This window comes from Chinchilla lanigera, unplaced genomic scaffold, assembly GCF_000276665.1.
Source record: "Chinchilla lanigera isolate Chin_1 unplaced genomic scaffold, ChiLan1.0 scaffold00003, whole genome shotgun sequence".
NCBI lineage: Eukaryota > Metazoa > Chordata > Mammalia > Rodentia > Chinchillidae > Chinchilla > Chinchilla lanigera.
The window spans coordinates 276,397-303,864 of record NW_004955404.1 but is presented as its reverse complement, the minus strand read 5'-3'; the positions used below and the strand labels follow the sequence as shown (position 1 = coordinate 303,864).

Genomic DNA, 27,468 nt, shown 5'->3' with positions numbered 1-27,468 from the left:
CAGGGTTAAAAAGGTTTCTCTAAACATTTTATTCTCCGTATTTTAGAGTCAGAAGCGTGTGGTAATAAAAATAATAGAGAACTATTTCCTCAGTCCACTCTGCTTCGAGCTGCTGCCCCCATGTGTCCCCCCAGGAGCTCGGTCGCCCTGCGGCCGAGCATAGCCTCAATGCTGACATTATTTACAACTACATTGCAGCCCAGAGGGCCTCCAGGAGAACAGCTCGCCAGTGCAGCCAGCTGCTTGGTGTGCAGGGGTGTGCCTTCTGCTGAATGGTGGGACAAGAGTCCCCGGGAGGTCCCTGCAGTGGGTCTAGGGTGCAGCGTGCTCCACGGGTGGACAGGAGTGTGTGGTGATGTCACTGTGCTTGTATGTGGCCTCATCCAGGTCCAGGGGCTTCCCACCGACCTCCAGTGTCATGCAGCCGTGGTAGAAGGCGGTGACTGGGGCTGAGGTCACAGGCACATCTGGGCAGGGTGGACAAATGGTACATCAGAGGCAGCGCTAGGCCCAAGGAGCCTGATTCACAGCCCTGTGCCCTTGGCGTTGTCCACCCACCCTTGGCATGGCCTACCCTATCTGTGTCCTTCCTTGCTGCCACATCACTGGGACAGACAATGGCCTGCTGCTCTGGCAGCCCAGCCCAGGGAACACACAGCCAGTTTGAGTATCACCTAGGCCAGGGGCCTAGCTCTTGTCCTCCTCCAAAGCTGGAACTATGTGACATCTCTCTGTCCTGGATCACAGCCTGCTGTGTGTGCAGCGGGGACCCGGTGGGGACTTGGTTTCCCTCTACCACATCCTTGGCTCAGGCCTGTAGCTGGCGTGGCACTCGTCTCAATCTGGGTCTCCCCAGCCATCCCTGCTGAACACAGGATGGGCTGACGGTCACTGCCAGCTGCCAGCAGTGATGATGTCCAGCATCACTGGCCAGACACTGCGGTCCCCTACCTGGCAGGCCCCCGACGAAGGTGAGCACTGCGCCCTGTAGGTGTGTCCCCAGCAGGGCCAGCCTTTCTTTCAGCTGGGCGGTGTTCAGTTCGCTCTGACCTTTGGTGCCATCCACCTCCAGGTTGGCCTCACCCTCCTTCACGGACACAGTGACCACGTGTTCCTGACCGTCACACACCTTGATCTCCATCAGGGCCAGGGCGATGTCCTCCACCGCCAGGACCACCAGCTGGGGGGATATCCAGGACAGGGGTTGGGGGAGGGACCTGGGATCCTGAGGGGTCAGGGACGTCGAGAACAGGGGTCAGGGAGAGGGGCCTGGGATCCTGAGGGGTCAAGGACGTCAAGAACAGGGGTCAGGGAGAGGGGAGTGGTGGGGTGTTGCTCATGGGTCGGGGTCACAGACAAGGCCAACCACGTAGGCTGGCTGCCATGTCCTGAGCTCTGTCCTTGCAGCCTGTGCTATTCCCACAGCATACCAGTCCTCGGTGGTCACATAGGAGAAGGGGCCCAGATGCTGGGTGACCACTCCCTGCCCTGGGACCTGGATTTTGTGTGTGTGAACTGGGGGTTGTGGAGGGGACAGTACAGCGAAGGAGGTGACAGGAGAGTGGAAACCTGGGCCTGGCACCCCCTGGTGAGGAGGCCTGGAGCAGACTGAGCCTGTGTCCCATGAGCACTCAAAAAGTCAGCCACAGGAGCACCAGCCGAGTCCCCACACCCAACTCTGAGAATCCCAGCCTTACTCTAAGCAACACCAACTCAGGTCTGAGCACCAGGCTCCACTGTGTTGAGTGTGCTCTTGGCTGTGCAGGCTGAAGCCCCACATCCCTGGGGATCAGACTCCAGCCACTGTGTGCCAACTGTGGCCCCACAGCTGGAGGCAAGGTGGGGCAGGGTGGAGGCCGGGTGGAGAGAAGCTGGGTTGGGGCCTGCAGGTGGCCCCTCGCTGGCGGGCGGCCAGGCCCTACCTGCTTCTTGAGCTTCTTTGTGGAGTGGTAGTCGACCAGGGCCACAGACAGGGCCACGGTGTGGTTGCCGCCTACCAGTGCAAGCAGCACTCCCGTGTCAGCCGCGGGGCGGATGCGAGCCACAACCTCCACTCCCCAGGTTCCTCCGGTCCCCGTGTCCAGGGATGTCCGAGCTGCGATGAAAGCTGCACATTACGAGGCCATACAGATGGTGGGAAGGTGAGAGTGGGCAGCGGATGACACCACAGAGGGACTGCAAGGGACGGCGAAGGATGGCGAGGGACGGCGGCCCGGCAAAAGGCAGGGGGAAGCTGTACAGAGACACTGGGACCTGCCTTCCCCTACAGCCTCATGTCTGGGGAGGGGCAAGAAGGTGCACCGGATGCTCTGGCACACGGCCCTCTCTGCCTGAGGACACTGTTGTTGTGAGCCCAGGCCCTCAGTAGTTGATGGTCACTCACATGCAACACACACACATGTGTGTAGGACATGGCTGATGACACGTGTCATGGGCACCCCCTGTGTGGGACATGCTCGGGTGGAGAATGGGTCTGATGCCCTGGGCTGCAGCTAGAGGAAACTGTACCCTTTTGGTTCCAGGGTTTCTGCTTACCCAAGCTCCATAGAATTACAGGGCCCCAGGAGGCCATGCTGGGAGGCTCCCGCTTACTCCATCCTCCCACAGGGCCCACAGACCCCACAAACCCAGTGCCCCTCTTGCCCGAGGACCTGCAGCACCTGCTTCTCATAGTTTATGCTGTGTGGCGTGAGCTGCATGGATTGGGAAGGTGGGAATAAAGCGAGCTGCATGCTGCGAAGGGGAGATGTCCTTGACCCCTGCGTCTTGGGCCCTCAGCCTCCTGACCCCCCTGACATTAGCATCACCGAGCTGCTGCGTGGGGATACTGGCTCCACCACATCCAGTCCCCAGGCCCTGAGGCTGCAGTGCCTTCTCCCCGTATCTCCAGGGCTGACCTGGACCCAGAGCCATCCCTGAGGGCCCCAAGTGTTGGCCCTGCGTTGCCCTATGTTGCCCACTGTCTTGTTCCTTAAGTCTGAAGTCAGCAGCATCCCATAGCAGTGCACCTGCCACACCCAGAACCCATAGCATCCCACCTGCGACATCTAGAACCCCCTCGTTCCTTAGGAGTCAGGGTGCAGGCACAGTGGGTACCTGTTGAATTCCTCGTCTGCTCCCACACCACTGAGCTGTCTTGAAACTGACTCTCTCACTCTCTGCCCCGCCAGCCCATTCCCATCTCCACCGTCTCCTCCCTGCAACTCGGGGCAGGGAGACCAAGTGACCTTAACCACCTCCTACACCCTGCCTGACCCTCAGGTATGGGCGTGGGTCTGTCCCCAACCCTCAGCCTGACCGTGCGCATCTGCTTGTCCCACCCAGAAGGCCTGGGCTGGACTTCTGGTCTACTGGCTGCCAGGGTGGGGCTGGCTGCGAGTCCCCCCAAGGTCCTACAGGGAGGGAGACCCACTGTAGCTGAGGCTGTAGAAAGCAAATCCGCTGCCAGGGAAGAAGGACCCCTTCTCCGTCACTGAGAAACACTGCATCTTCGCGTTTGCTTTCACCGTTTCCTGGATGGTGCTGTCTTCCCCATTCAGCCAGCTCCAGCTCCTCATGCAGCCATCCAGGCGAGGGTTGATCTGGAAAGATGAGTGTACCCCAGGTAAGACATATATGTCCCAGGTGAGACATGTATGTCACAGGTAAGTATATTCCAGGTGAGACAGGCACACCCCAGGTAAGACATGTATGTCCCAGGTGAGACCTGTAAGTATATCCCAGGCAAGACAGCTAAGTCCCAGCAGGTCCCTGGCTAAGACTCCATGACTGCATTAGAGAGGGGAAGCCCCAAGCTGGGAGCCACCCAATCCATTAGGCGTTGCCCTCTTGGTCAGACGTATAGAAATCTGAGACAAACCAGGCAAATCTCATCTGTGTTGGGTGGGCTCCACTAATGAGCTGCTTGCTCCACGGGTGGCCCAGAGTGCCCCCTTCTGCTGAGGAGGACAAATGTGTGGCCACTGTCTGTCTGTACAGCACCCCCATGAGCCAGAGGTGATGCAGGCTTCATCTAGAGGGCAGGGAAGTCAGTCAGGGCAGGGGACATGGTGTCCCCTGGCAGCCTGCTGCCTGTGTGGTGGGGAGCAGATCCAGCCATGAAGGCTCTGCCTGGTGTGGACACTGTGATCCTGAATGGTGGGGCTGGGAGACAAGAAGCAGGCAGTGACCGCAGTATGGGGTGCAGGGGAAGAAGAGGCAGCACTTGGAAGTGGCCAGCACTGCCCTCCACTCTGGCATTCCCCTGTGGGATGTTGGCAGGGCCCACAACACACAAGGCTCTTGGGAATCATCCAAGAAGGTAATTGCTCTTTAATTTAAAAATACCATTCTCTCTGCCACGAAATAGATTTGTAATTATTAACTCAATGAAAACATAAACGAGCCTTAGAGGAAGTGGGGAGACTATAGGGTCCCCAGCCTTGCTACCCCTGGGCCTCTGCCACTCCCCTGGGAATTGGCTGTCCCCAGCTGGGGTAGGAGTAGAGGAGGTGGCACACCAGGCCCTGGCACCACATGCTGCACCCTCCTCACCCCCAGGACAGCACTCACAGGCTGGACAAGGTCCCGGGTTGGGAAGGGAACGCCCCCCACTGTGAGGTTCAGGTGGTACAGGCCTCGGTCCAGCTGGAAAAGGTCCCCAGCCACTGCAATCTTCATCACAGCATCCTTGTTGACCTTAATCACCAGGTTTCGATCCAGCTCCTCCACAGAGATCTAAAGAAGAGGCAGCTGTGAGGACACAAGAGGGGACACTCCCACTCAGGGTCCTACCTAAGGGCCAGGCCACATCTCCCGGGTAAGAGGGCCCATGCAAGGGCCCTGGCCACATGCCCTGGATCATGCCACTAGGGCCTATACCCCTGCTCACTGGGCAGAAGTCATGTTCCTTTGAGCTGCAAGTCAGGAGTTGACTGGAGAGAGGGTCCAGCCAGTGGAGTGTGACCCACCCAGCACAGGCAGTGCTAGAGCTGCATAGAGCCCTCCACAGGAAGGTCCGTGTTACCCTCCCAGTTTCAGAAGAAGTAGTGAGTCAGCCTGGTGCAGTGGAGTCCCCCAGGCCCACCACAGTGAACCTGCCTTGCCTGTGTTTTGTAAAGCAAATGCACGGGCAAGATGGCCTCCATGTCCTGACCCAGACACCTAGGGGCAGTGGGATCCCCATCCTGTGGTGGTTGTGTGGCCCCCTGAGCTGCCGTAGGCCTCAGGGTGGAATCTGACCCTAGCAAATCCTGAGCCACAGTTGGTAAGCACCCTGGAACCACCTCCGTGCTCAACCCTGGCTCACACGGCTGTGGAAAAGTTCTAGGAACAAAATCATGAGCTTGATGAGCCTTCTTGGAGCCAGGGTGTTTGGCCAGGTGAGGGGACAGCTGGCTGTGGCCCTGTGTGTCCTCTGTTGGAGCCACCACTGTGAGAGGTACCATGACCTTGCTTTTTTTTGTGGATTTTTCACTGAGCCATCATCCCTAGGCAAAGCTTGGTTGTCCTGGTTCTGATCCCAAGCGAGACAGTGTGTTCTTCGGTCTGCGAGACCCCTTTGCTTCATTACCTAGCAGCTCCACCGTGCGGTGGTCAGGCCTCTGCCTGGCATCTCGGCCAGGTGTTATGCTCTGGCCTCTGCACAGTGGCTCTGGGCACACTTTCTCTCCTACAGTGGTGAGCACTGTGTTGAGGGAATTGCACAGGAAACAGCCTGAGATCCAGGATTATGTCTTTCCTTCGTGACTCTCCTTTGTGACACTGGGGCTCCTGGCCAGCTCCAGGCTAACATGTGTCTAGACACTTGGAACTGCTGCTTGGGAGGTGCACAGCTGCTGCTGTGGGTGACTCTCAGAGTTCTGCCCAGTGGCCCAACGCTTCTGCACAAGTCCTCAGCCCTCTATTTCCCTCACCCAATTTTCAACGCACCCAGCATGTTCTCTGTGGTGGCTGTGTCCTCACTCCCCTCTGTAGTTTAACCCAACCCTCCTCCACCCCATCCCACCCCAAGCCGCCTCGACATTCACCCTCCAAGTGCTCAGGGCCCAGAGACCCTAGAAGGTGTCAGCCTGGATGGGTGACATCTTCCGGGGATGTAGGAAGATGTTGTAGGACCGAGACTACAAATCTACAGATTTGAGGCAAGAGCAGGCCCAGGATGGGGAAGACCACCAGGCCTGGAGCCACCCCTCTGGTGCCTTGTGTGAGAGCCAGTGTGCAGGGTGATAATCTCTCAGAGCAGCTCCTCCCTGATCTCCTGGAAGCCCCTTCCCCCAAGGGAGCCTAGGCAGCAAGGTGTGCAAGCCATGCCCTTCCCTGAGGCTGGACACACTCTACCCTGTGAATGTCCTTGGGGATTGAAGCTGCAGAGTGGTTAGCGAGCCTGTCCTCCAGCAGAGACGGCAGGGCTGACTGTGGAGGGAAGGTGCAGATCACCTGACCCATCACCATCCACATGGGCATGTGGATCTTCAAGAGCAGAACCTGTCCTAGCTCTGGCTCTCAGAAGAAACTGGAATTCCTGTGTCCTCCTGGGCCCAAGCAGCAGCTGACGCTTGGTCTCCATCTGCTTGTGCACAGCCTTGCACCTCAGTGGCCTACACAACCTCTTTGCAGCCTGAATGCCCCTCGCAGCACTGGCTTTCTCTGCTCACACTCAGACCAGACAATCGGTGCACCTCTTTACTCAGCCCTGAGCTGCCCTGCCCAGGCAGGCCTGATGTCACCAGTACCCCCTTGCTCCTCCAGAGCCATGCATGGCTGGAGGTGTGAGGGTGTTCATTTCTAAGCCCCTACCAGTCAGTACAGTGCCTGGCCCAGGCTGTGGGTTGAATGAGCAAGTAAATTCCTCTGAAACTTTCCATGCAGAAGCCCTGAGATTCACACATCAGACATTGTCCTCATCACCCAGCAGACGTCAGCCTCCCTGCTGGCCAAGGTACAACAGGGCTGAACTGGGCCAAGACAGCGGTGCTACCCGCAGGGGCTAGCCTGCCCTCGGCTGTGCAGAGCACCCACCCCCTGGCCCACTCCCCTGGGCCTAGTGCCAGCCTCTGCTATGCAAGGAATGCCCTCCCTCAGGACCGGCTCCCAGCTGAGGTGGGGCAGACGTGACTTGGCAGGTGAGCACAGCAGCTTCTACTGGGCCTGGCGGAGCTCCCATCTGGTCCTCAGTTCCAAGGAAAAAGCACGTCTTTCTGCTTCTTTTCCACGGTCTGCTCCCAAGCCAGCCATGGCATGCAGAGTCTCATTCACGACTGGGCTCGGGATGTGGGGCCTACAGCAAGGGCCGGGCCCCAAGAGCCTCCGTGAGTGGCCCAGCCTGGGGTCCCCTGGTAGAGGGGGTGTCTACTGCCAGGTTCCACTGTGACTCAGGCCAAACTTTCTTCTGTCGGGTGAGGGCTTGCTGTAAGTGTTGCACAGCCCCTAGCCTCAGTCCCCAACCTATGGTGCCCCCTTCCTGAAGAGCTATGCTCAGCCACCTGGTGCATGCAGGCTCCATGCCCAGCCCCAGGGTAGCACCTACAGGGATAGCATCTGACCCAGGCTGTGCCCCAGACACACTCACTGTCTGCCACAGGCCATGGTTGATGACTGGCCCACTGCTGGTGACACGGCCAACGCCATTGTAGCGTAGCTGTAGCTCCAGCCGGCCGGCCCGCAGGCCCAGGACCACCCAGGTGCTGTCCAAGTGGCCTCCAGCAAAGAATAGGATGCCTTCAGGGTCAAAGGTCCGGAAGTCAAACTCAGCCACTAGTCTGTCCAGAACAGGAGACAAATCAGGGTGATGCGGCGGGTGGACGGCTGGGGCAGCCCCACATGGCACAGCAGGCACCAGCAGGTTCAATAACCCTCAGCCTGCACAACCTCCAGACCCTCCAGGCTCTGGAACTGGGACACAGCTTGTGGACCCTGTCTCACCTGGTGGGCTGCAGCCTCTTGAAACGCAGCCGGATCACTGGAGCCCCGCTGAACATGCGGCCCAGGTACAAGGACTTCATGCTCTTGGCTGCACTGAAGGGCACACAAGGCAAGATGTCCTGCAAGGACAGGGGTGTGTTGGACAGGCTGCGCTGTGGCTGCCTGGACCCCTGGCTGAGGGACAGGAACTCTGACCCACCCCTGTGCCTGCCCTGCTGCTAGAATCCCAGAACAGTGAGGCCTCTGCACTTCGTGCCTCCAGGCCAAGAGCCAGGGCTCAGTGATCCCTAGCCAAACCCTTACCCTTGGAGCCTGGCTTCTACCAAGTCCTCCTTGGCTTTCGTTCTTTAAATTATGAAATATATCTAACAGAAGGGAGTACAATACAAAAACAATCACGAATAATGTTACAAAACGAGTAGAACACAATGGCCTTGAAGGCTGGTGTACCAAAATGTTTCTTGCTCTGGGTTGCTGCTTTCCCTGATGCTCAGGTGTGTGTGGGAGAACCAGAGCTGGGGAGACAAAGGGCAACAGGGCCTGTCCCCTTTGGGAGACTGCCCCATCGAAGGGGAGGTTGAAGCAGATCAGGCTGGACGTCCTGGGTCCACAGCATATGCACCGCTCAGGGCCCACTGTGTCTGCAGGTCCACAGTGGTGGAGGCAGGAAGTACTCTGTTGTAAGGGCCTCGCACCCTGGGTCCCTGCCCTGCTGCTGTTGGGAGGCCACATTGCTATGGCAGTTCCATCAACACAGCCAAGTCCTTCCACAGCATGAGTCTTCTCCACATGACCCAGGACCCCTGCTCCACCTGTAATGTGGGTCCTTTGCTGCCCACAGCACTGGCCACTCACCTCACAGGTATCCATGTTGGGGGACAGCTTGAGACCCCCTCGACCATTGCAGTGGCAGGTATAGCTGCCCAGGGTGTTGGTGCATGTTTGTTCACAGCGTCCCTGCACACACTCATCCACATCTGTAGGCAGAGGGTCACTGTGGGTGTGGGGACAGTGCCCCTGTGCCCAGTGGAGATATGTGGGTGGCACACACATCTCCCACTTGGGGACCACTGCAGCTGGCCTCCCCCTTCTCACACACCCGGCCTTCTCGTCATGGAAGCCAGTGCCGCAGGTATGAGGAGGGACAGGTCCCAGGAGACCTTGGGAATGTAGGGAGGGTGCAAGCTGGAACCTCCCTCTTCTCACTGGCTTTTCAGGCCCTATGTGCTCCCCAGAGCACTGTGCAGACACAGTGGGCTCAACCCTTCCTCGCGGCTACCAGGAGTAGAGAACAGAGCCTCACCCCTTCGTATCTCAGGGTCATATCCACCTCACAGGCCTGGATGCCCCCACTGCAGGTATCCCTGGATTGGAGTGGCTCTGTATGTACCACAGGCTGGGTAACAGAGGCATATGTGTGTGCACATGCATGTGTGAACACATGCATGTGTGTATATATGTGCATGTATGTCCACACTAACAGTGTGTGCTGCATGGATGTGTGTGCACAGATGCATATCCATGTGTGTGCACGAACATGTTTGTGTGCATATGCATGCATGCTATATGTGTACTGTGTCTGCATTTGTGTGCATCCACATGTGCTCGCACATGAGGGCATGTGTGCACAGGTGTGCACGGTGTTTGCATTTTTGTGCATGTGTTTGCTCATGTGGGAGGGCACACGTGCACAGGTGTTACGTGGGCATAGCGGCAGAAACAGCCCCAGGGCCTGGTGTGGGGCTCAGTGAGGAGCCTCCTCCCTGGGTCGTCCTTTGTGAGCTGCTGGTGGCTACTGGAACCTGGGGCTGGAGGCAGTGGCTGGGGAAGAGGTCACAGGGCCCAAGTGTACCTTGGCAGGCCTTGTCCTGGGTGCTGTATTTGAAGCCCTCATCACAGAGGCAGGTGTAGGAGCCCAGCAGGTTCTGGCAGCGCGCCTCCCCACAGGCCTCTGTGTCCGCACACTCATCTATGTCTGCGAGAAGGGCAAGCAGGCTGGTGTCAGGTGGGCTGGGACAGCGGCAGTGGCTACCAAGGCAGGCAAGGCGAGAGCAGCCCCGGACCCAGTGTGGGGTGGGAGTTTCAATGTCTTTATTGCTGTCTAAACAATAAACAGCCTCCTCAGGGTTCCTAGCACCTCCACCTTGCCCCTCAGATTCAGAAACTATGGTGGGTTCCATTTTTGGGCTGTGAGGTTCCCAGAGGATGCACAGCCCCACCCAAGCCAAGGAGGAGGAAAAGAGAGAGGAGGGGAAGGAGGCGAGACACAGGGCACCCTGGCTGGTCCTCACCTTGGCAGGTCCGGTTGTCGTCCTGGCTGAGTGCATAGCCGCTGTGGCAGGCACAATGGAAGCTGCCTGGTGTGTTGAGGCAGACTTGGCCACAGCCCCCATTCTGCTGTCCACACTCGTCCACATCTGGGCACAGAGATGGGGTGAGGGACACAAGGCACTTGTCCTCGGGCATGTGGATTGGGTATAGAGGGGGCTCAGTGGTGGGCAAAGAGAGTCCCAGCTGCTGGTGGCGATGACAGCGCAGACCCAGTTCCAGGGTCCTCACATGCACACAGGAGAGGGTGGAGGCCAAAAGGGGTCTTTCAGGCAGGGGCACAGGGCCTGCCAGAGCTGCACCCCACACAACCCAATCCCAGATGCCGGGTCACCTCTGGCTGCAGATTGTGCCCAAGGCGGACACCTTCCCTAGGGTTTGGTATTGAGTCCAGGTGGGAACACTCAGCGGGGCTCCCCCGCTGCACCTGTTCCCAGTGGCCTCAGCCCCAGCCCCTCTGAGCACCGCAGCTCCAGGCCATCCCAGGGCAGCAGCACCCAGGGGAGCATAGGGAAGGAAGCAGCCCTTGAGGGTGCTAAGGTTAGCCACCACAGGACCCCAAACAGGGCAGAAGGGAGAGGTGGGCAGGGCTGGGCTAGGCAAGTGAACAGGCTGTGGCCTTACCTCTGTCACAGTGCCGGCCCTCCCAACCGGCTCTGCACAGGCAGAAGAAATTGCCCATGAGGTCCTGGCAGACCTGGGTCCCCTGCTTATCACATGGATTTGGCGTGCACTGGTCAGGCAGGTCTGAGTTGGAGGATACAGAGGAGAAAATCATCCTGAGCTACTCCCAAAGCCCCCGCACAACCTCTGCTCCCCATCTCAGATCAGGCCAGGTGCTGGAGCCGGCCTAGGAAAGTCCAGAGCCCCCAGAAAGGAGCAGCAACTGCAGGGAGCAGCCAAGGTCAAAGGCCGGAGCCCCCAGGAGCAGCCTCTCACTGCCCACAGTTTCTAGGAAGACCAGGGCCCTTGCCTTCCCCACCTAGTATGGTGTCCACCCCACCCAGCCATCAGCCTCAGAGCTAGCGGTGCCCTGGACATTGCTCAGGGCGGGAGACCTGGTTTTTTTTGGTTTTTTTTTTTTTTTTTCTTTTTTTTTTCTCCTGTACCGGGAACCGAACTCACGACCTTGCGCTTGCCAGGCAGGCGCTTTGCCGCTGAGCTAAATCCCCAGCCCGGGAGACCTGGTTTTAGGCTGCCCAGCAAGAAGGATCTCTGAGGAATCAGAAGGGTAAAGCTGACCAGCAAGGTGGGTAGGGCAGAGAGCTGATGAAGTCTCAGCCCATGTCCTGGCTCCTGCTATGCAGCTGAGAGGTCTCTTGTGGGCAGGAAAGCACCACGCATGACCTTTGCAACCCAAAAGTGGGGCAGTTGGCAGAAAAATCTGTTATGTCCAGGGCTCCAAGAAGCCTTTTTCACAGGCTGCTGAGCAGACAGATGCAGGCAGGCCCAGTGTGAGGAAGTCAGAGCCCCACACTCTGCCCTTGGAGTGGCTGGGATCTGCAGCCACCCTGGCTGCACATCGTGGGTTCTGGAGGAAGTACAGAGTCCCCTTGGGCCTTAGCATAGAACCTACCAGTCTGCCTGACTTCTGCCCCAGTACAGTGTCCAGACTGGCCTCACACCACAACCAGTGTCCTATGTCACAGAATTGCTTCACCACAGATAAGAAGCATCTTGCTCCTGGAAGTTTCCCTGCCTCCTTTCCAGTGTACAAAAATGCCCCCTAGGGTTGCACACCAAAGCCCAGGCCTGGCTCTCAGGCTCACACTGGGGGCCTGTGCAGACTCCACACCAGAAGCTGAGACGGATCCTTAGCTAGCTGCTGTCCGCATAGCCCAGGCCAGGCAAGGCAGGACGAGGTTGACCACCCTCCTCTGTCTAGGAGGAAAACCAGCAGCAGGTTTACCGCTGATGCCCTTCCTCAGGGAGGAAGCCATGAGCAGCAGCTGGCAGTTGTCTGGGCACCTTGGGCCTGAAGGCTTTTCCAAGTAGAAATGGGAGCCAGGATAAGAAGAGAAAACCAGCCTCTCAGGACGAAGGATGGTGCAGGCTTGACCCATCCCTCCTGAACTTACCTCAGGGTACACTGAGGCACCGGGGCAACAAGAGCCCTGGGGGGACACTGTTTGGTTTGCTACAGGAGAACTGGAATAACCTAGAAGGCGGTTAGCAGCGTGGGCAGGACACAGCCATGAGTCTGACAGGAAGTGTGTGTGAAGCACACAGAGGAGCAGGCAGGAGAGCTGGGGGATTTTGGCGGCAGAGACCTGAGCCGCACTGTGGGAAGTAGAGGACTCAGAGGGGCCAAGGTGGCCTCAGCTGGACAATAAGAGGGGACATACATCTGCATCATACCTTGTGGGATGTTTAAACTTTGTACCACAGACATACCCTGACGGTTGCATACCCCAGCATGCTGTACTTCCAGTGAGACAAGGGACACACTTACTCTGGACACATGTGACAAAGTCTGGGTGTTTGATGTATCGAGATCCATACTTATTGATGCACTCTGCAAGAGGGAATTGGACAGTGTGAGCCAGGCATGGTGGTACACACCATGCCATCCCAGCATCCAGGAAGCTGAGGCAGGACGCTTGCCACATATTCAATGCTAGTCTGGGCTACACAGTTCAAGGCCAGCCTGAACTACACAGCAAGACCCTGTCTCAAAATTTAAAAAAGCCAATAGGACAACATGGGCATCAGGGGATGGGAAGGCATCAGAGTCCAGGCTACAAGTGAAAGATGCTAGGAACATGACTCCACCTGACTGGGTGCCGCAATCCTGCAGCACCATGCAGCTTGGCTCTCATCAGCTCAGAGAGCTCAGTGGTGACAACAGGAAGCCACCCTCACCTCAAGGGAGAGCTCTGCAGCCAGATGGCCAGTGCTCATCCACCCACAGGGGAGCAGAGCCATCTCCTGTCCCCCATGGAAGTGAGCTGCTGGGGTCAGGGACCGGTCAGGACACACCATGCTCCACCTGAGGTCCACCTGCTCCGGAGAGCCACCTAGCGGACCTGCTGGATGTGGTTGGACAGTAGGCCCCACAGGAGCAGGGTGTCCTGGATATGTGTCCAAGGGGTGCAGCGGAGATCCTCAGGGCAACTGCCATTGTCCACGGGTGGAAAGATGTTGATATGAACAACAAGTATATCCTGGGACTGGGCTCACACTTGGCCTTGGGACCCAAAGCCAGAACATCCAGAGACAAGGCCACCTGGGTTTCCCAGGGCCACGCATATGCTCTAAGCAGGAGCCTCTGGGAGAAGGTAGGCCTGATAGCTTTTCCTTCATGCCCTTGGCAAAGTTGGAAAGGCTAGGAGTGCAACTCTCTCCTCTGGGCAACACACATTCAAGACTTTAAAATGCTACTGATTGGACAAGTGCTTCTCAGTGGTAACCCATAGCCTCTTTCAGGGCATGCCTAGGGTCAGAACCACTGCCCTGGAAGACTAAGGCATTTATGCCTGTGGGGTATTCCAGAGTCACTGATGCCTGCTCCAGTAGCCAAGTGTTTGTGCATTCCTCAAGCCAACATGATCATTTCTTAGTATTCTCAGTCTTAATGAACATGGCCAATGCCAATAAATACGGCTAACAAGAACATAGCTCTTTGGGGTCCTCAATAATTTCAGAAGTGCAGAGTCCCAAGTTCCCTATGATGGACTCTTAAGTCTGAGGACATAAATCATTGTTTTGCCAAATAGTGGTAGAGTTTGACATCAAATCAGAAAAGAGGACTGCAAACCATGGCCTCAAAGCAAAGTTCAGCCATCAGAGAATGTAGAATAAACTGTGGTATAAAAATATGTAGAATGTAGAATGTATGCCATCAGAGAATGTAGAATAAACTGTGGTATAAAAATAAAAAAGAAGTTTGTGTCCTTGCCCTGAGAGCTTGGGTCTGCACAGTTCCAAAACTGTACCTCCCCTCTGGGATGCCCTGTTAGCAGGGTTCTCTGCATGAAGCTGGTGTCCCCCACTATGCCTTGGTGACAAGCAGGAAAAGCAGCGACTGAGACTTACCTTGGTATCTTGGGTAGAAATATTCCTGCAGGGGGAGAGAGAGAAAGGAATTGTTTATGGCACAGTCTGAGGCTTATGGACAACATGGCTAGGCTCTGGTTACTCAAATCCAGGGGGACAGAGTCGGACTGGGAAGCAGGAGCCAGGGATAGCAGGTCCCCAGAATAATTTGCCAGGAAGGAAGTTGCTGTAGGGTGCAAACACAAGTGACAGGCCTCTTTGGGGTGACGCTGTGAGCTGCCAGTATGCTCATGTGACTGCTTTCAGTAACAAGCAATGCCGACTAGAGCTACACAGAGGCTACTCAGTATGAGGACAGCGGCATCCTCTGGCGGGTGAGAGTGCATGAGAGACCACCACATCTGTGAGTGTTGACAATGGCCTGATCAGCACTCACTGTTTATGGCAGACTTATGGGTGAAGTATAGGCTTGGGGGTTGGGGAGAGTCAGCTGAGCCTGAATGCACGCAGTCACACACACAGAGGACCCTGGCACGGGGGACCCTGCCCTCTTGGGCAGTGGGTGACTTTCTCAGGCTTCCCTTGCCACAGGCTCAGGCCCCAGGGCCATTGCTGGTTGACAGAGGGGCCACAGCAGTGGCAGGAGCAGGACAGCAGCCTTGGGACATATGTAGGTGCTGTCCTGCACCCTCACACAGCTCTGCTGGGCCTGCCTCCTACTCTCAGGAGGCTTTTCAGCCCTATCATGTAGGATAAGGAAGCCCGGGATGCAGGTGGTTGTGCCCTTTGCCCCTTCATGATGCCAGGCAGGGCTGGGAGGCCAGAGACCAGGGAGGGAGCCTGCTGGGCCCCTTGTCCTTGAGGACAGGCAGAGGCACCATCCTCCTGCATGTTCATGGCTTGCTGTCTAGCACCTGCCACCTTCTGCTGGCTGGGCCTGCATCTCTGCTCATAAGACAGCAGCAGGGAGGCCTGGGGGCTGCTGAGTGAACTGGCAAGCTTGGCAGCTGAAGACAAAGTTGCTACCTTGGATTCTGATGCGTGTCAAGGTCAGAGCAAGCTGGTGCTGGCCAGGGCCCTGGGAAAGCAGGTCTGGGGCCTAGGGCTCAGCTGCAGTTCTGCCATGTCCCTCTCCACTGTTCATCATGTGGCAAACTGAGAGCAAGAAAGGCTAGCAAGGCTGAGGAACTCAGCAAACCCTGGGCATGGGTGGACGGGCAGGGGCTACCACTGGAGGGAAGGCTTTGGATCTGAAATGAAGAGTTTGGGACAAATGTGAAGCCAAGAATTCAACTGACAAAGGATGAGCACAGTGAAGATCTAGGAAGTAAATTCCTAATTGCAACTTGCCAGAACGTGAGTTGTTTTTCTAGTCATGACTAGTCATGCTAGTTATGATTGTGTGCAGTCTGTTCTCATAACAAGACCTGCGTGTGCAAGAAGGCACTGTTAATGGAAGGGCCATGGGCTGCCTGTGCCCAGGAAGCCATGCAGTGGGGAGCGCCAGCCTTCGGGTCGGACCCGAGCCGTGCAGGCACCCGGGAGGCAGGCAGTTGGTGACCAGGAAGCTGTGCAGCGGGAAGTGGCGGCCTTTGGGCTGGACCCTAGCAGTGCAGGCACCCGGGAGGCAGGCAGCTGGTGCCTGGGAAGCCACGTGGCCCTCAGGCCAGCCGCTGCCACACAGTCGAGAACTATCATGGCACAGAGAAGCAATGACACAATTGGCTCACCACAGGCTGGCCACGGAGGCCTGCCTGGGGACGTGTGTGAAACATCCTGACATGGAGAAACACCTGGGAATACATGCCACACAATGGGTCACTCTTGCCCTTGCTGTTGAGAACCAGAAAGGTCCAGAGTCAGTGGAGAAGCAGCTGCTGAACAAGGACTCAGTGAACATGACAATATAGACTACGCCTGATGACTCAGAGGTCTAGTTGACTGGGGTCACAAGAGCCATTCAGAAGCTGGAAACCTGGAGGACCTTGTGCAACACCTGGGGAGACCTCCTGGAAGCCATTCTTCCCCTGACAGTACAGGCTGCGGTGGAGGAATGCATTGAGCTCCAGAGAGGTCTGCACCGAGATTCCTGCTGCCTGTGTTGACAGTTGGGGAGAGGACACTAAGTGGTTGTGGGGTCCCAATGCGCTGGGAGGCTGGAAAGAAAAAGCTACAAAAAATGGCTTTTGCCCCAGATGGCTCACTTGAGATGTTAGTAAGAATTGCCTCCTCAGTATTCTGTAGCCATGGTGAGGAGGAGGCCAAGGAAAGAAAACAAAGAGATCGAGAAAAAGCAGCTGCTCTTGCTGCAGCACTAAGAGAAACAGACCCCAAGTCTGATTCTCGGGGCACCAAGAAGAACTCAACGACTGCATTCATCTGCTACCACTGTTAAAAGCCAGGCCACCTCAAGAGGAATTGCCAGAAGAAGCCCCATGGGCCATGCCCTGAATGCAAAGGTGACCACTGGAGATCGGTCTGCCCTCTGAAGCGGAGGCCCCAGAGCTCAGACCCATCCTACCATTTAGTCAAACGGAAACGAGGGGGCCCAGGGCATACTCTGCCTTCTCCCTCTGGCCAGACTATCATCTCCATGGAAGAGCCGTGGGTAATCATGACTATGGAGGAAAAAGAAAACAGCCTGTTGCTAGACACAGGTGCAAGTCTCTTGGTCCTTCTTTTCAATCCTGGCCTTCCTTCCAGCTATCACACCGCAGTGAAAGGAGTCACTGGTGAGGAGGTAATACGCTGTTTTCACAACCCTTAGGCTGTAACTACTTGTTAGATCTTTCTTGTGTATCTCTGTCTTCCTGAGAAACCACTTTGAAGATACCACCATGTATTATGGCAGCCACTGATATTTTCCTACTAATCTGTCCATAGCTCTGCAATGTTTGTATTGTTCCTGTGCTATTTTGTGAATGGATGTATGTTTATTACTATGTGTTTCTTACAACAACCATTGAGAATAGTCAATGAATATTCAATTGGTCACTCATCTATAGCTCTATTTATTTTCTTTAGAAACCACTTTGAAGATACCAAAGTATAGTACAACATCCATTGATAATGACCTATCACTTCTGTCTGTAACTCACTATTATTTGTCTATTTGTTTTCCTAAGAAATTATCTTGTAGATAACAATATGTAAAACAGCAACCACTGATAATTTCCTACCACTTTGTCTGTAATTCGGTAAGCCCCCCATTACTATGTTATCCTTCTTTTACTCTTTAAAATAAAAAATAAAAATAAAAATAAAAAAAGTAGAAGGGCCATGCCTGTCTCCCCTCAGTCAGCCACACCTATCTATGAGAACCTCGGGGCTCAGAAACCACCAGACTGTGACCCTCTTGTGTGCCTGGCTGTTCGAGGGCAGTGTGCAAATGATGTACCTGGGAACCTAGGGGAAAAACAGTGAACCCCCAAATAAAAGCAAAAATAAAGCAACACACTGCAGAGGGCTATGTGCTTTCCTGAGAAAAATGCATCTATCATTACCCCCAGAGAAGTTCTGATCTCTGGGAATGGCCATGGATAAAGGGGCCCAAATGTGTTCATACAATGCCATAGAACCTGATAGAGACCAGAGGGCACCACCCTCACCTGCACTGCTAGCCACCTGGGCACACACTCACCTGGGTCTGAAGAGGCTGCCTCAGTATCCCTAGTCTGTTCAAAATGTCCACCTTTCCTAGTCGATTTGACTTTGGGGAAGAGCCAGATCCAGTGAATAAAGTGGTAAGGTCATACTGTGGTATTTTTATTTGACAGAAATTGCTATAAGCAATTGATCTATGTAGGTGATGAATGTTTAAGTTAAAAAGAACATTTATGACAGCAAATGACACATTGGCACTCATCTTCCTCAAGGTCCTCCCTTCCCTTTGAGCACACTCTTCCCATGGTCCTTGCTCCTTCCCGCAGCAGCTCTGGAGTCCTGTTTCCTGAGCGTCTTTAGTTGTGCTGTGCTGGCTGCCTCGATGTCTTGACTTGATTCAAAATCTTTCTCTTTCTTGCTTATTTTGACTTTGGAAGTCACACTGCATCAAACATGGTGAACAAGGTGGATGAGGACAGAGTCATGTTTTTTACAAGCTACCTTTCCATTGGATGGCACTTGGCTGCAGAATTCACTGTATTTTTTATCACACCTAGTACAGACACTCAGGAAACAGGACTCCAGAGCTGCTGCAGAGAGTGGCAAGAATGATGGGATATAAGTATGTTCAAAGTGTGAGGGGGGTTCTGAGAGGGACTCATGGAATATGTCTTTTACCATCATAAACGTTTACGTAAACACATACCATATTTTTGATGAGCCCTCTTTACTGTAATAAATTTTTCTTTACAAACACCATAATTTTTGATCAAAATGGAAGTACAGCTGAGTCCAAGGCCCCTGAACTGCCTGTCCCCTCAGGTATCTGGTAAACAAGACCCATGTATGATGACTCAGCGAACGGCATGAAAGGCTGCAGGACATGGTAGGGGCTATCTTCAGAGTTTCCTCAGCCATTCCTCTCCAAGTCGGCTCCAGCCCGGGGCTCAGCATCTCTGCCTGACAAGGATAGGCCCTGGAACTAAGCCCAGCTGCCTCCAGAGAGGCTCCAGGCTCCCATGGCCAAATCCTTCTTTGCCCATGACAGTTCTAGGGAGGCTTTCCCCAAGGCTCAGAGTGGGAAATAGCAGCACCGTTGTCAGCACCGCTGTGCACCCATCCTGGACAGGACTCTGGCTTACAGGTGTCACAGCCCTGCATCACATGTGACATCCAAGGCGGTCAGCAAGCGGTGCACTAGGAAGTCCCTCCACTAACTCACTCCTGTCAGTAACGCCCTAAATTGGGTTTCCAAAAGCCCTTTCGTCACCTGGCAAGGCAGCTGCAATTCTGGGGCTTGGTGACTTCGCTTGCTAGCATGATAACTATTTAAGACATTTCCCCTGGGAAACAGCCAGAGAATGGATCTTCTGAGCCTATGATGTCTGGCCAGCAAACCAACTTCCAAGGGGAACTTCAGAGGAAGCCTGCCTGACTGCGGCCCTGGCTGAGGCTGAGCCCCATTGCAGGGCGGGAAGCCCAGGCCCAGCCCAAGGGCCTCCAGCCCAGCTCAACTACACCCTCAGGATCCTCCTCCCAGCCACCTCCAGGTTCACACCCTGAGCATCTCCTCCCGCTGCACCCTGCAGAACTTGGATGCCAACCCTAGCCAACACCCTAGCCCACACCCTCCTGGGCCAGCATAGGACTGTGGGCCCTATGATGCCTGGCAGGGGAGGTGGTGGAGCAGTGGTCCCTGCATCTAAGGGCAGCTCAACATGCCAATCAGTGGTGGGCACTGGGTTCTGATCCTGGGCTCTGCTCACTCCCCAGTAGGCTGGGTATGGTCTGGTTCTGGCAGCTGTGACCTTTTCACCTTCTAGGCACTTGCTGACCATTACAGGGGCCTGTGCCAGAGAGATGCTGGGGATGGTAACAAGCACAGGGGACTAGAGTCAGTCTTGGGACAGAACCACTGCAAGGTGATCTGCTCACCCTCTCAGCTCCTGTGGTGACTAATGGTGGCTCCCCACCAGTTGCACCACCCCCTTGGGCACTGGACCTGTGCCACCCTGGTGAGTCCATCCACCCTGCCAGGGAACCAAGGCCACCACCTGCCATGCAAATATGTGTCACCTCCAGCCTGACACTGGCGTGGGTAGAGAAGGACATGAGCTGGGATGGGAGGTATCATAGGGAGGGTGTGGCACACCTGGGGGACAAGAACTCACGCAGTACAGGGACACCTAGGACCTGGCCTCACAAAATACCTCTGCCCTAACACCTCCTTGGTTTCCACACCCTGACCCGTCTTCATCTTCAGTTACAGAACTCAGATTTGACCTAAAGCTGGACACACAGGGCCATGTGACTGAGTTCTAGCCAGCACCATACAACAAGCAGAGATGATGGGAGTGGAGGTTAGCCTTTGGTGGAGAATGCACATGATGGCTGCATCTCGTCTTGTGTGTGAGGAGGCCCTGAGGATGGAGGCCCTGCAGCTGTGCAGTGGAGTGTGATTGAATGGGGTCTCTACCACCAGCAACCCCAATGTCTGATACTTGCTTTTTGCATGAAAAAAAAATAAAGTTCTGCTTCATTTAAATTGCTTATACACCCAAAATGCTCCGCTGGCTGAATTTGACAATCAGTGCAAACAGAATCATGGTCAAAGTGAAATGATAGTAAGTCTAACATAGATACATAGAGATTTCAGGACTTGGTGAGCAGGTGTTGGAGGAGTCCGAAGGGCTTGAGTCCATTCACCATTGAGGAGTTCTGAGAAAGTTCGATAATGTTTAGGAGAGAACGGCTCAGGAATGTGACTGAATTCATAAACCATCTGCCAAAATACCCCCACTTGTGGTAAGGACAATACTGTTTTCTAAAAAGTCATTATTGTTTGGGAAAATTATGTCCTGCCCCTCCCTGAATTCCAAATTCAATCTTTCTTTGTTGTTAATATTTCATGCCTAGTTCATTCCATGACCTGAACTTTATATAGCGCGAGTGAATAAATGTGTTTTTATGACTCCAGGCTTCAGCCCCCCAGGGAACTAGCAAGCATTGCATGCAGCTTCACACTGCTGGCCACATGGGTTTCTGGTTCTCAGGACAAACAGATGAGGGACTTTGTCTGCAGCTCCATAGCCATTACCAGGCACCCTGGCCCTGCCGCTGGGGAAAGCAGGCCTGGATATGGCCAACCTAGGGAGACACCTGCCACCGCTGGGCACTGCCAAGTGCCAGCCTCTGACAAGCCCTCTGGTCAACCTGATCCTGGAAAGGGGATCAGGCTGCTGCCCAGGACCTGATGACAAGAGGGGCCCTAGATCTAACCACACGGGCCAGGGATTTTTGAGGCCTTAGACGTGGCAGAGAGAGGTGAGAGGAAGGAGAGGGATGGTGCAGCCCGACTCTCCTGGGCTCCCTGCCTTGGAGATGGAGGTCACAGCACTCAAAGGCTGGACACACCCCTGTTGACCCTTGTCTTGAGGCCCACCACAGACATTCGACCCCCAGAACTGTAAGAGAGCAAATCTGGGCCCTATGAAGCCAAGAAGTCTGGTAAGATTGCTGTCTTCACAGGAGCCTGTGGCACAGGTGTGGTCATCTGCCTGAGCATGTGGCAACGTGGTGGGGCCAGAGAGCAACTCACAGTGAAGGTAGCCATGTGACCATCCAGGCTGGAGATGCCCAGCAAGGTGGAGACAGCTGTGACTATTGCCAAGAGGACTGCCACACTGAGAACCGTCTCGGCCACAGCCCCTGGCATGCAGTAGGGAGAGGGATTACAGCACTGACTAAAACGGCCAGAGCCAGCCAGCACAGGAGGAAGGGGACAGACTGAGGATGCCATGGTCACTAGCAACCTCTAGCCACATCTCTACCACTTGAGGGCATCTGTGCCACAGCCACCACAGGTCACAGGTCTGTCTTTGCGCATCTTTGGAAAAGTAACACATTTTGTTGTCATGCAAAACAGCAACATAAAATGCTGACAAGCAGGGGCAGAGGCCACATGCGTGGGATCCCAGCTTGCTTGGGTTTTGCCAAGAGTGACATCTCCTCAGGAGGCTCCAATGCCACAGGGCACAAGGTGACCCTGGGACCTGAGTGTTCACCTGTGCCGCAGAGCTGAGGCGGGTGGACCCTGAACAGACTCCTGCCTCTGTGGAAGAAGCAGGAAGCATAGGCTGTAGGTGATGTTCTGTGTGTGACGCGGGGACAGACATGATTTTGGCACCTATGTGGCTCCCGCTTAACCAACAAGTCACATGCCTGAGGGACTCCACAACAGCTCTGGGACCCTGACATGGGTGCTCAAGATGTAAATACAGTCCCCTGGAAGGGTCATAGCACCCAGGTGACTCAAAGGCCCACGAGGGGCCAGGCTCTGGTTCAGTCATGGTTGCACTTTGCTGCATTGGATGGAGGGTCTAGCTGGTCTTGGGGAGATGATGGCAGCAGAGACAGTGTGGCACCAGAGCTGTTGCTTACTGCAATGCTGGTGGGATGGGAAGATGCTTGGCCTCATGCTAGGATGCTGGAGGTGGGCAGGACAGGGTGGGCTCCCCAGAGCCCCTCTGCTCACCAGGCTCGTGGTTGGTCATTGTGTGCATGCCCTTCCACTGTGACTGGACCATGCTCCGTGTCCACGTCATGCTATGCGAACAGGGCGGCTCCTGCTCCTGCTCCTGCTGGCCTCCCTGAGGAGGTAGTGGGCAACAGGCTCGGCAGCCAACGCCTGGGGGAGTTGCTGCCCTCACACAGGGGTCAGGCTCTGGGGCCATCCCCCATCGGTGATGCGGTTCCAGCCAGCACACACTGCACAGCAAGGAGGAAAATGGTGGCTGCCACGAAGTCCACAGCCCACAAGCCTCAGACCATCTGCCAGCAGGACAAAAATGTCCTCTAGGCAGGACCTTTGCCGCTTCAAGGGATAGCCAGCCTGGTGTGAGCAGAGGTGTGAGACTTACATTGCCACGGTGCTCGGGGCAGCAGTCCTGACGGGAGCATGGTCTGTGGCAGGTTAGGGACAGGGGCAGAAAGTGAGTGTCACTGCCATGAGCATTGGAGAGACAGGAGTGTTGCCTGTAATTTCAGATACAGTCCAAGCAAACACAGAGGACCCTAAGGAGGCCAGGTACACGTTGCAGTCTCTTCAAGATCAGGCTTGCCTTCCAAGCCTCAGCCAAAGCTGAGAGTGCTGTGTGTGGAGGGAGAAACAGCCAAAGCTCCCGGCTTCTTCCACTGCCACCGCCTTAAAAACGATCTCAAAACCTTAACGTGCACACAAGCCATTTACAGCAAAATCACTGGAACAAAATGGATGCAGGAGGGTGTGGAGTGGTCCCAGCGCTGAGCCCTGAACCCCAGAACAACAAACTGCACAGTCCCTGCTCCAACCTGAAAGCTGGGAGACAGCTAGGCCCAGGGTAAACAACCCATGTGTCCTGCAGCCCTGGCCTGGCCTTGACCTTGGGCCTTTCCTGGACTCTAGAGATGGGCTGTAAGCTTCCTGCACACACTCGCTGCTTCCGCAGATGTGGAGCCTGGCTTGAGCCAGTGCCCCATGGTGCCTGGAGCTTTGCTGCTGCCCTGCAGAGGGTATTGAAGGCCTGGTCCTGGGGCTGCAGGTGCCAGGGCCTGGTATGAAGGTCTGCAGGCTCAGCGCGAGGAAGGGCTGGGGACCCAGTAGGCACCCCACCCCAGACCCTGGTCCAGGAGCTGATCCCTGGCCAATGCAGGGCAGCGATGAAGAGAGGACAGCCATCCAGACTGCAGCCAGCAGTACAGTCCTGGTGCCAGGAAGATGAGTCCTCGGGCAGGATGCTGGGGAGAAGAGTTTATGTGCAAGTACCTGTGTGACTGTGTGTGTGAGTCAATGCCTGTCTGTGCACATGTGTGCATCTCTGTGTTGTTTATGTGTGTCTCTGTGTGCATGAATGTGTATATGTGTATGTACGTGTGTGGATGTGTTGGGGGCAGCTGTGAAGGCAGGGGACATCTCATCCTGTAATCTCTTTCCTGCAGTTCTCTGAGGGTCCCTCCCTCCTCCTGCTAGAAGCCCTTTAAGTCCCCGGACACATGGGCCCTGCCCCACAGAGCAGTGGTCCCAAGTAGGGAATCAGGGGCTTCATCTGCATGGGAGATGGTCCTCCTCAAGCCATCCTGAGAGTCATGGAAGGGTCGACAAGGTTTCTACAAGGTCAGCTGGACCCCTGTTTTTAAAACTGACAGGCCCTCAAAATCCTACCAGAGAACTGACAGCATCCCAAAATCCTACCAGATAACTTGCCACCATCAGCAGAGTGGGACAGGGGCCACCACACCTGGGGCAGGTGAGGAGGTGGGTTGGGAGGGAGAAGAAGTAAGCAAGACAAAGGGTCAGATCCGAGGGCGGAGGCAGGGTGGAGGGAGCTCAGCCCGGAGTGCACACTGCACTCGTGTCCCTAACTGAACGACCCCCTTCCAGGAGCTCAGCCTGGGCTGTTTTGGGAGGGCAGCCTCTTAATCAGGATCCCCTGGAAGCAAAGAAACCCTGTCTGGCACTGAAATCCCAGCCTAAAAGGATTTCATAGAAGGTTGTCTGTGAGGAGCTGGGCAGATCCCTGAGGCTCAGGACAGGAAGGCCAGCCAGGACACCAGGAAGCCAGCCAGCAGGACAGCAGCACCACCAGAGGGAAGCAAGATAAGAGAAGGGGAGAGAGGGACAAAGTGATTATAAGGGCCAGGCCTTGTCCGCAGGGCCAGGAATGTGGGAGGAGGAGGTGGGGGGGTGGTGCTGAGTCTCCTCTGGCAGAAGGGGTGTGAGAAACAGTGCTTCATTTAGCTGCAGAAAGAGGCAGGACTCCAACGTCAGCACTCTAAGCCCTAAGTTGGGTTTAAAGTCTCTGGTTGGTGGAGAGGGAGTCTGAGCTTGGGTCCAGCTTCCTGGTCCACCTAGCTTAGGGCAGGACAAGCCCCTAGACCTCGCTGGGCCTGCAGGGCTGGGCAGGCAGCAGGCAGCTTCTGCAGGATCCTTCAGCTGCCCTGCAAATCCGGTCTGACAGCTCTGTTGCTCTTATACACTGGGTCCCAGTGATGAGCCCATGCCCTGCCTTATACCTGGACCCCGTATCAGCCTCCTTCCAAAATGTGAGTGAGCTGCCAGGAGAACAGAGCTGACAGTGGGCTACGATGGAACCTCCCCAGTGGCCTGGAGCCTCCTCCACAAATGCAGACAAATGCAGATGCCCTGACAATTCCAGCACAGGAGATCATAATAGGGCTGTACTAAAGCCATGGGGTTCCTCAGTGCTATTTTTTTCTTGTGCCTTCAATTCACATCTTCATAAATACAGTTGTAATTACAACATAAAATCAGTTCAAACCAGAGGGCCTGGCCTGGGGACAGCTCGGCAGCCAGGCCAGTATGGGCCTGCAGGTCCTGGCAAAGGCCAGCAGAGGCCAGCTCCCCAAGGGCGGCGCCTGGGCTCTGTCAAGTCCCCACAAGCCCTACCCCAGATCCACAGGCACAGAGATCCCAGTGAGCACAGGGTGGGAGGGCAGCCCAGCCAACAATCCCCAGCTCAGGCCACAGCTGGTGACCCCAAAGGAGGCCTGTCTTCGGGCAAGAAAGAGAAATGCATCATGACTTATGGACCACCAGGGTTAGGATCAAAAAGCCAGAACAACTGCAAGGCTAAGAGCCTGGGTAACTGCTCCTCAGTCAAAACCAGTGAAAAAGAGAGGCCCATCATGGGAGAGACATTCCCATCACAGAGAGACACCCAGCATGGACAGAGATGCCCATTATGGAGAGACACCCATCACGGAGAGACACTCATCATGCAGAGATGCCCATTGCAGAGAGACACCCATTATGGAGAGACATCCCCATCACAGGAGAGATACCAATCATGGAGAGACACCCATCATGGAGAGACTCCCACCACAAAAGAGATGGCCTTCAAGAGAGACGTCTCCATCATGGAGAGATGCCCTTCATGGACAGAGACACACATCAGGGACATAGATGCCCATCATGGAGAGACCCCTGTCATGGAGAGACACTCAGCACAGGACAGACACCCTTCCAGAGAGATGTCTCCATCATGGGAGAGACATCTGTCATGGAGATATACCCATCAGGAGATACAGCCATGGGACATCATCTGTGCCCTGTCCCTGTGACAAGGCAGCCCAGTGGCCTTCAGTATCTCCTAAGCTGCTCTGGAGAATCAGACCTTGAAGGGCAGCGCCCCTCACCCACACAAATGTCAGCTGGCATGTAGGGTCACATAGGTCACACCAGCCCATCCTTTCACGGCATGTTTCATGTTGTGATTTTTTTCATCCCGGAAGAAACCTGGCTGTGAGACACCATGATGGCGGCTCAGGTTGCAAATTAACTCCCCCACACACAGACTGATCCTGCATCCCCAACCCCTACCAGTCCCTCCTGCTCCTGGGCACGGGGCAATATGTGCCTGGTGGGTCCTGGCCCCCAAGGTCGTCCTGACCCAGTGCTGCCTCCACCCTCCCATACCCTCCCTGCAATTTCTGTGACTGTATTTTTGGACCTGCTGCAGCAAGCAATTCCAGCTGGAGATTTTCAGCTGGAGATTTTCAATTCCTCTTTGAGGAAAGCCCTCCAGCTTGCCCCCCTCCTCCAGCGCCCTGCCGCACCCCAGCTGTGGCAGGAAGTGTTCGAGTTTCAGTCCTGTGTTTCTGTCCCATTTTGAAAGGAGACCCCTTTCAAAGGGTTCCCTGCTGGGGTGGGGCATCTAATTTTGGGATTTCCTTTAAGGTGTTGTAGGCTGAGGGCCCCACTTGAGGACCAGCCTCCTGCCCCCACCAAACAAGGACCTGGGGCCACCAGGGAGATTGGGGTTCAGAGTGGGTAGGGGGCAGTGGGGGCAGTGACCGGCCCGCCAAGCGCTCCGCGTCTGATTCCCCAGCACGCCGCTGGGCCGCAGTCCCGGGTCCCCGGTGCAGTGCCCAGCCCGACTCCTGATGCGCCGCCACCTGCCTCTCCCTGCTCACCGTCTCAGGGTCGTTCTCGAACACCTCCCGGGCCTCCTCGCGACTGCACAGCTCCTCGATGCACTCCCGCTCCAGGTGGCCCTGCTTGGCCTCCTCGAAGACCTGGTTGGCCCGGCGTTGCCTCGGCCGCAGGAACTGCGCGGCCTCTCGGGCCCGCAGCAGCAGCGCTGTGGAGAGCAGCAGTCAGCGGGCGGGACAACGGGGGACATGTGAGACAATGCGGGGCACAGCGAGAGCGGGAGCAGGGGGGCGATGACAGCGACAGCAGGGGCAGTGGGGGCAGGGCCCGGGTCCTCCACTTACCCTGCGCCGGCTCCGAAGCCAGCAGCAGCAGCAGCAGCAGCAGTGCGGCGCCCAGGGCGGCCGCGGGTGGGGGCCGCATGGCGAGCGGCGGCGGTCAGAGCACCCAGGAGGCTGAGGCGGGCGAGGCGGGCGGGTGCTGAGGGCCGGGGGCAGCGGTCATGCTGTGCAGCGGGCTGCGGCCGAGGTCACCTCCCGCGTCCCCTCTGCACAACCAAGGCGGGGCGGGGCCGGCCAGCGGGCGGAGCTGGTTTCCCCGGAACGAAACGTCGGACCCAGGGGAAAGCAGGTCCTGCGGAGCTCGCAGAGCTGCTCGCTGACTGGTTGGGCCCTGCTGCTGGAGCTGGGACCACGGGGGTGCCTGGGACC

At 56.0% G+C, this 27,468-nt stretch overlaps 1 protein-coding gene across 2 annotated transcripts; it reads right to left on the bottom strand.

The window, feature by feature from the left end:
- Gas6 (growth arrest-specific 6) lies at positions 1-27,468 on the bottom strand. Of its 2 annotated transcripts, none has more exons than XM_005373932.2 (15): positions 27,103-27,468; positions 26,800-26,966; positions 14,266-14,290; positions 12,683-12,745; positions 10,855-10,977; positions 10,194-10,319; positions 9,755-9,877; positions 8,758-8,879; positions 7,903-8,021; positions 7,550-7,739; positions 4,552-4,716; positions 3,413-3,581; positions 1,923-2,107; positions 952-1,180; positions 1-467 (listed from the first exon to the last, which is right to left on the bottom strand). In XM_005373932.2, exons 1-15 carry the CDS (start codon positions 27,179-27,181, stop codon positions 313-315), a joined length of 2,040 nt encoding a protein of 679 aa, XP_005373989.1. In that variant the 5' UTR covers positions 27,182-27,468; the 3' UTR covers positions 1-312. The 2 variants fall into 2 exon arrangements, with proteins under 2 accessions (XP_005373989.1, XP_005373990.1); XM_005373933.2 differs by having other exon boundaries at positions 1,923-2,095; positions 27,103-27,467.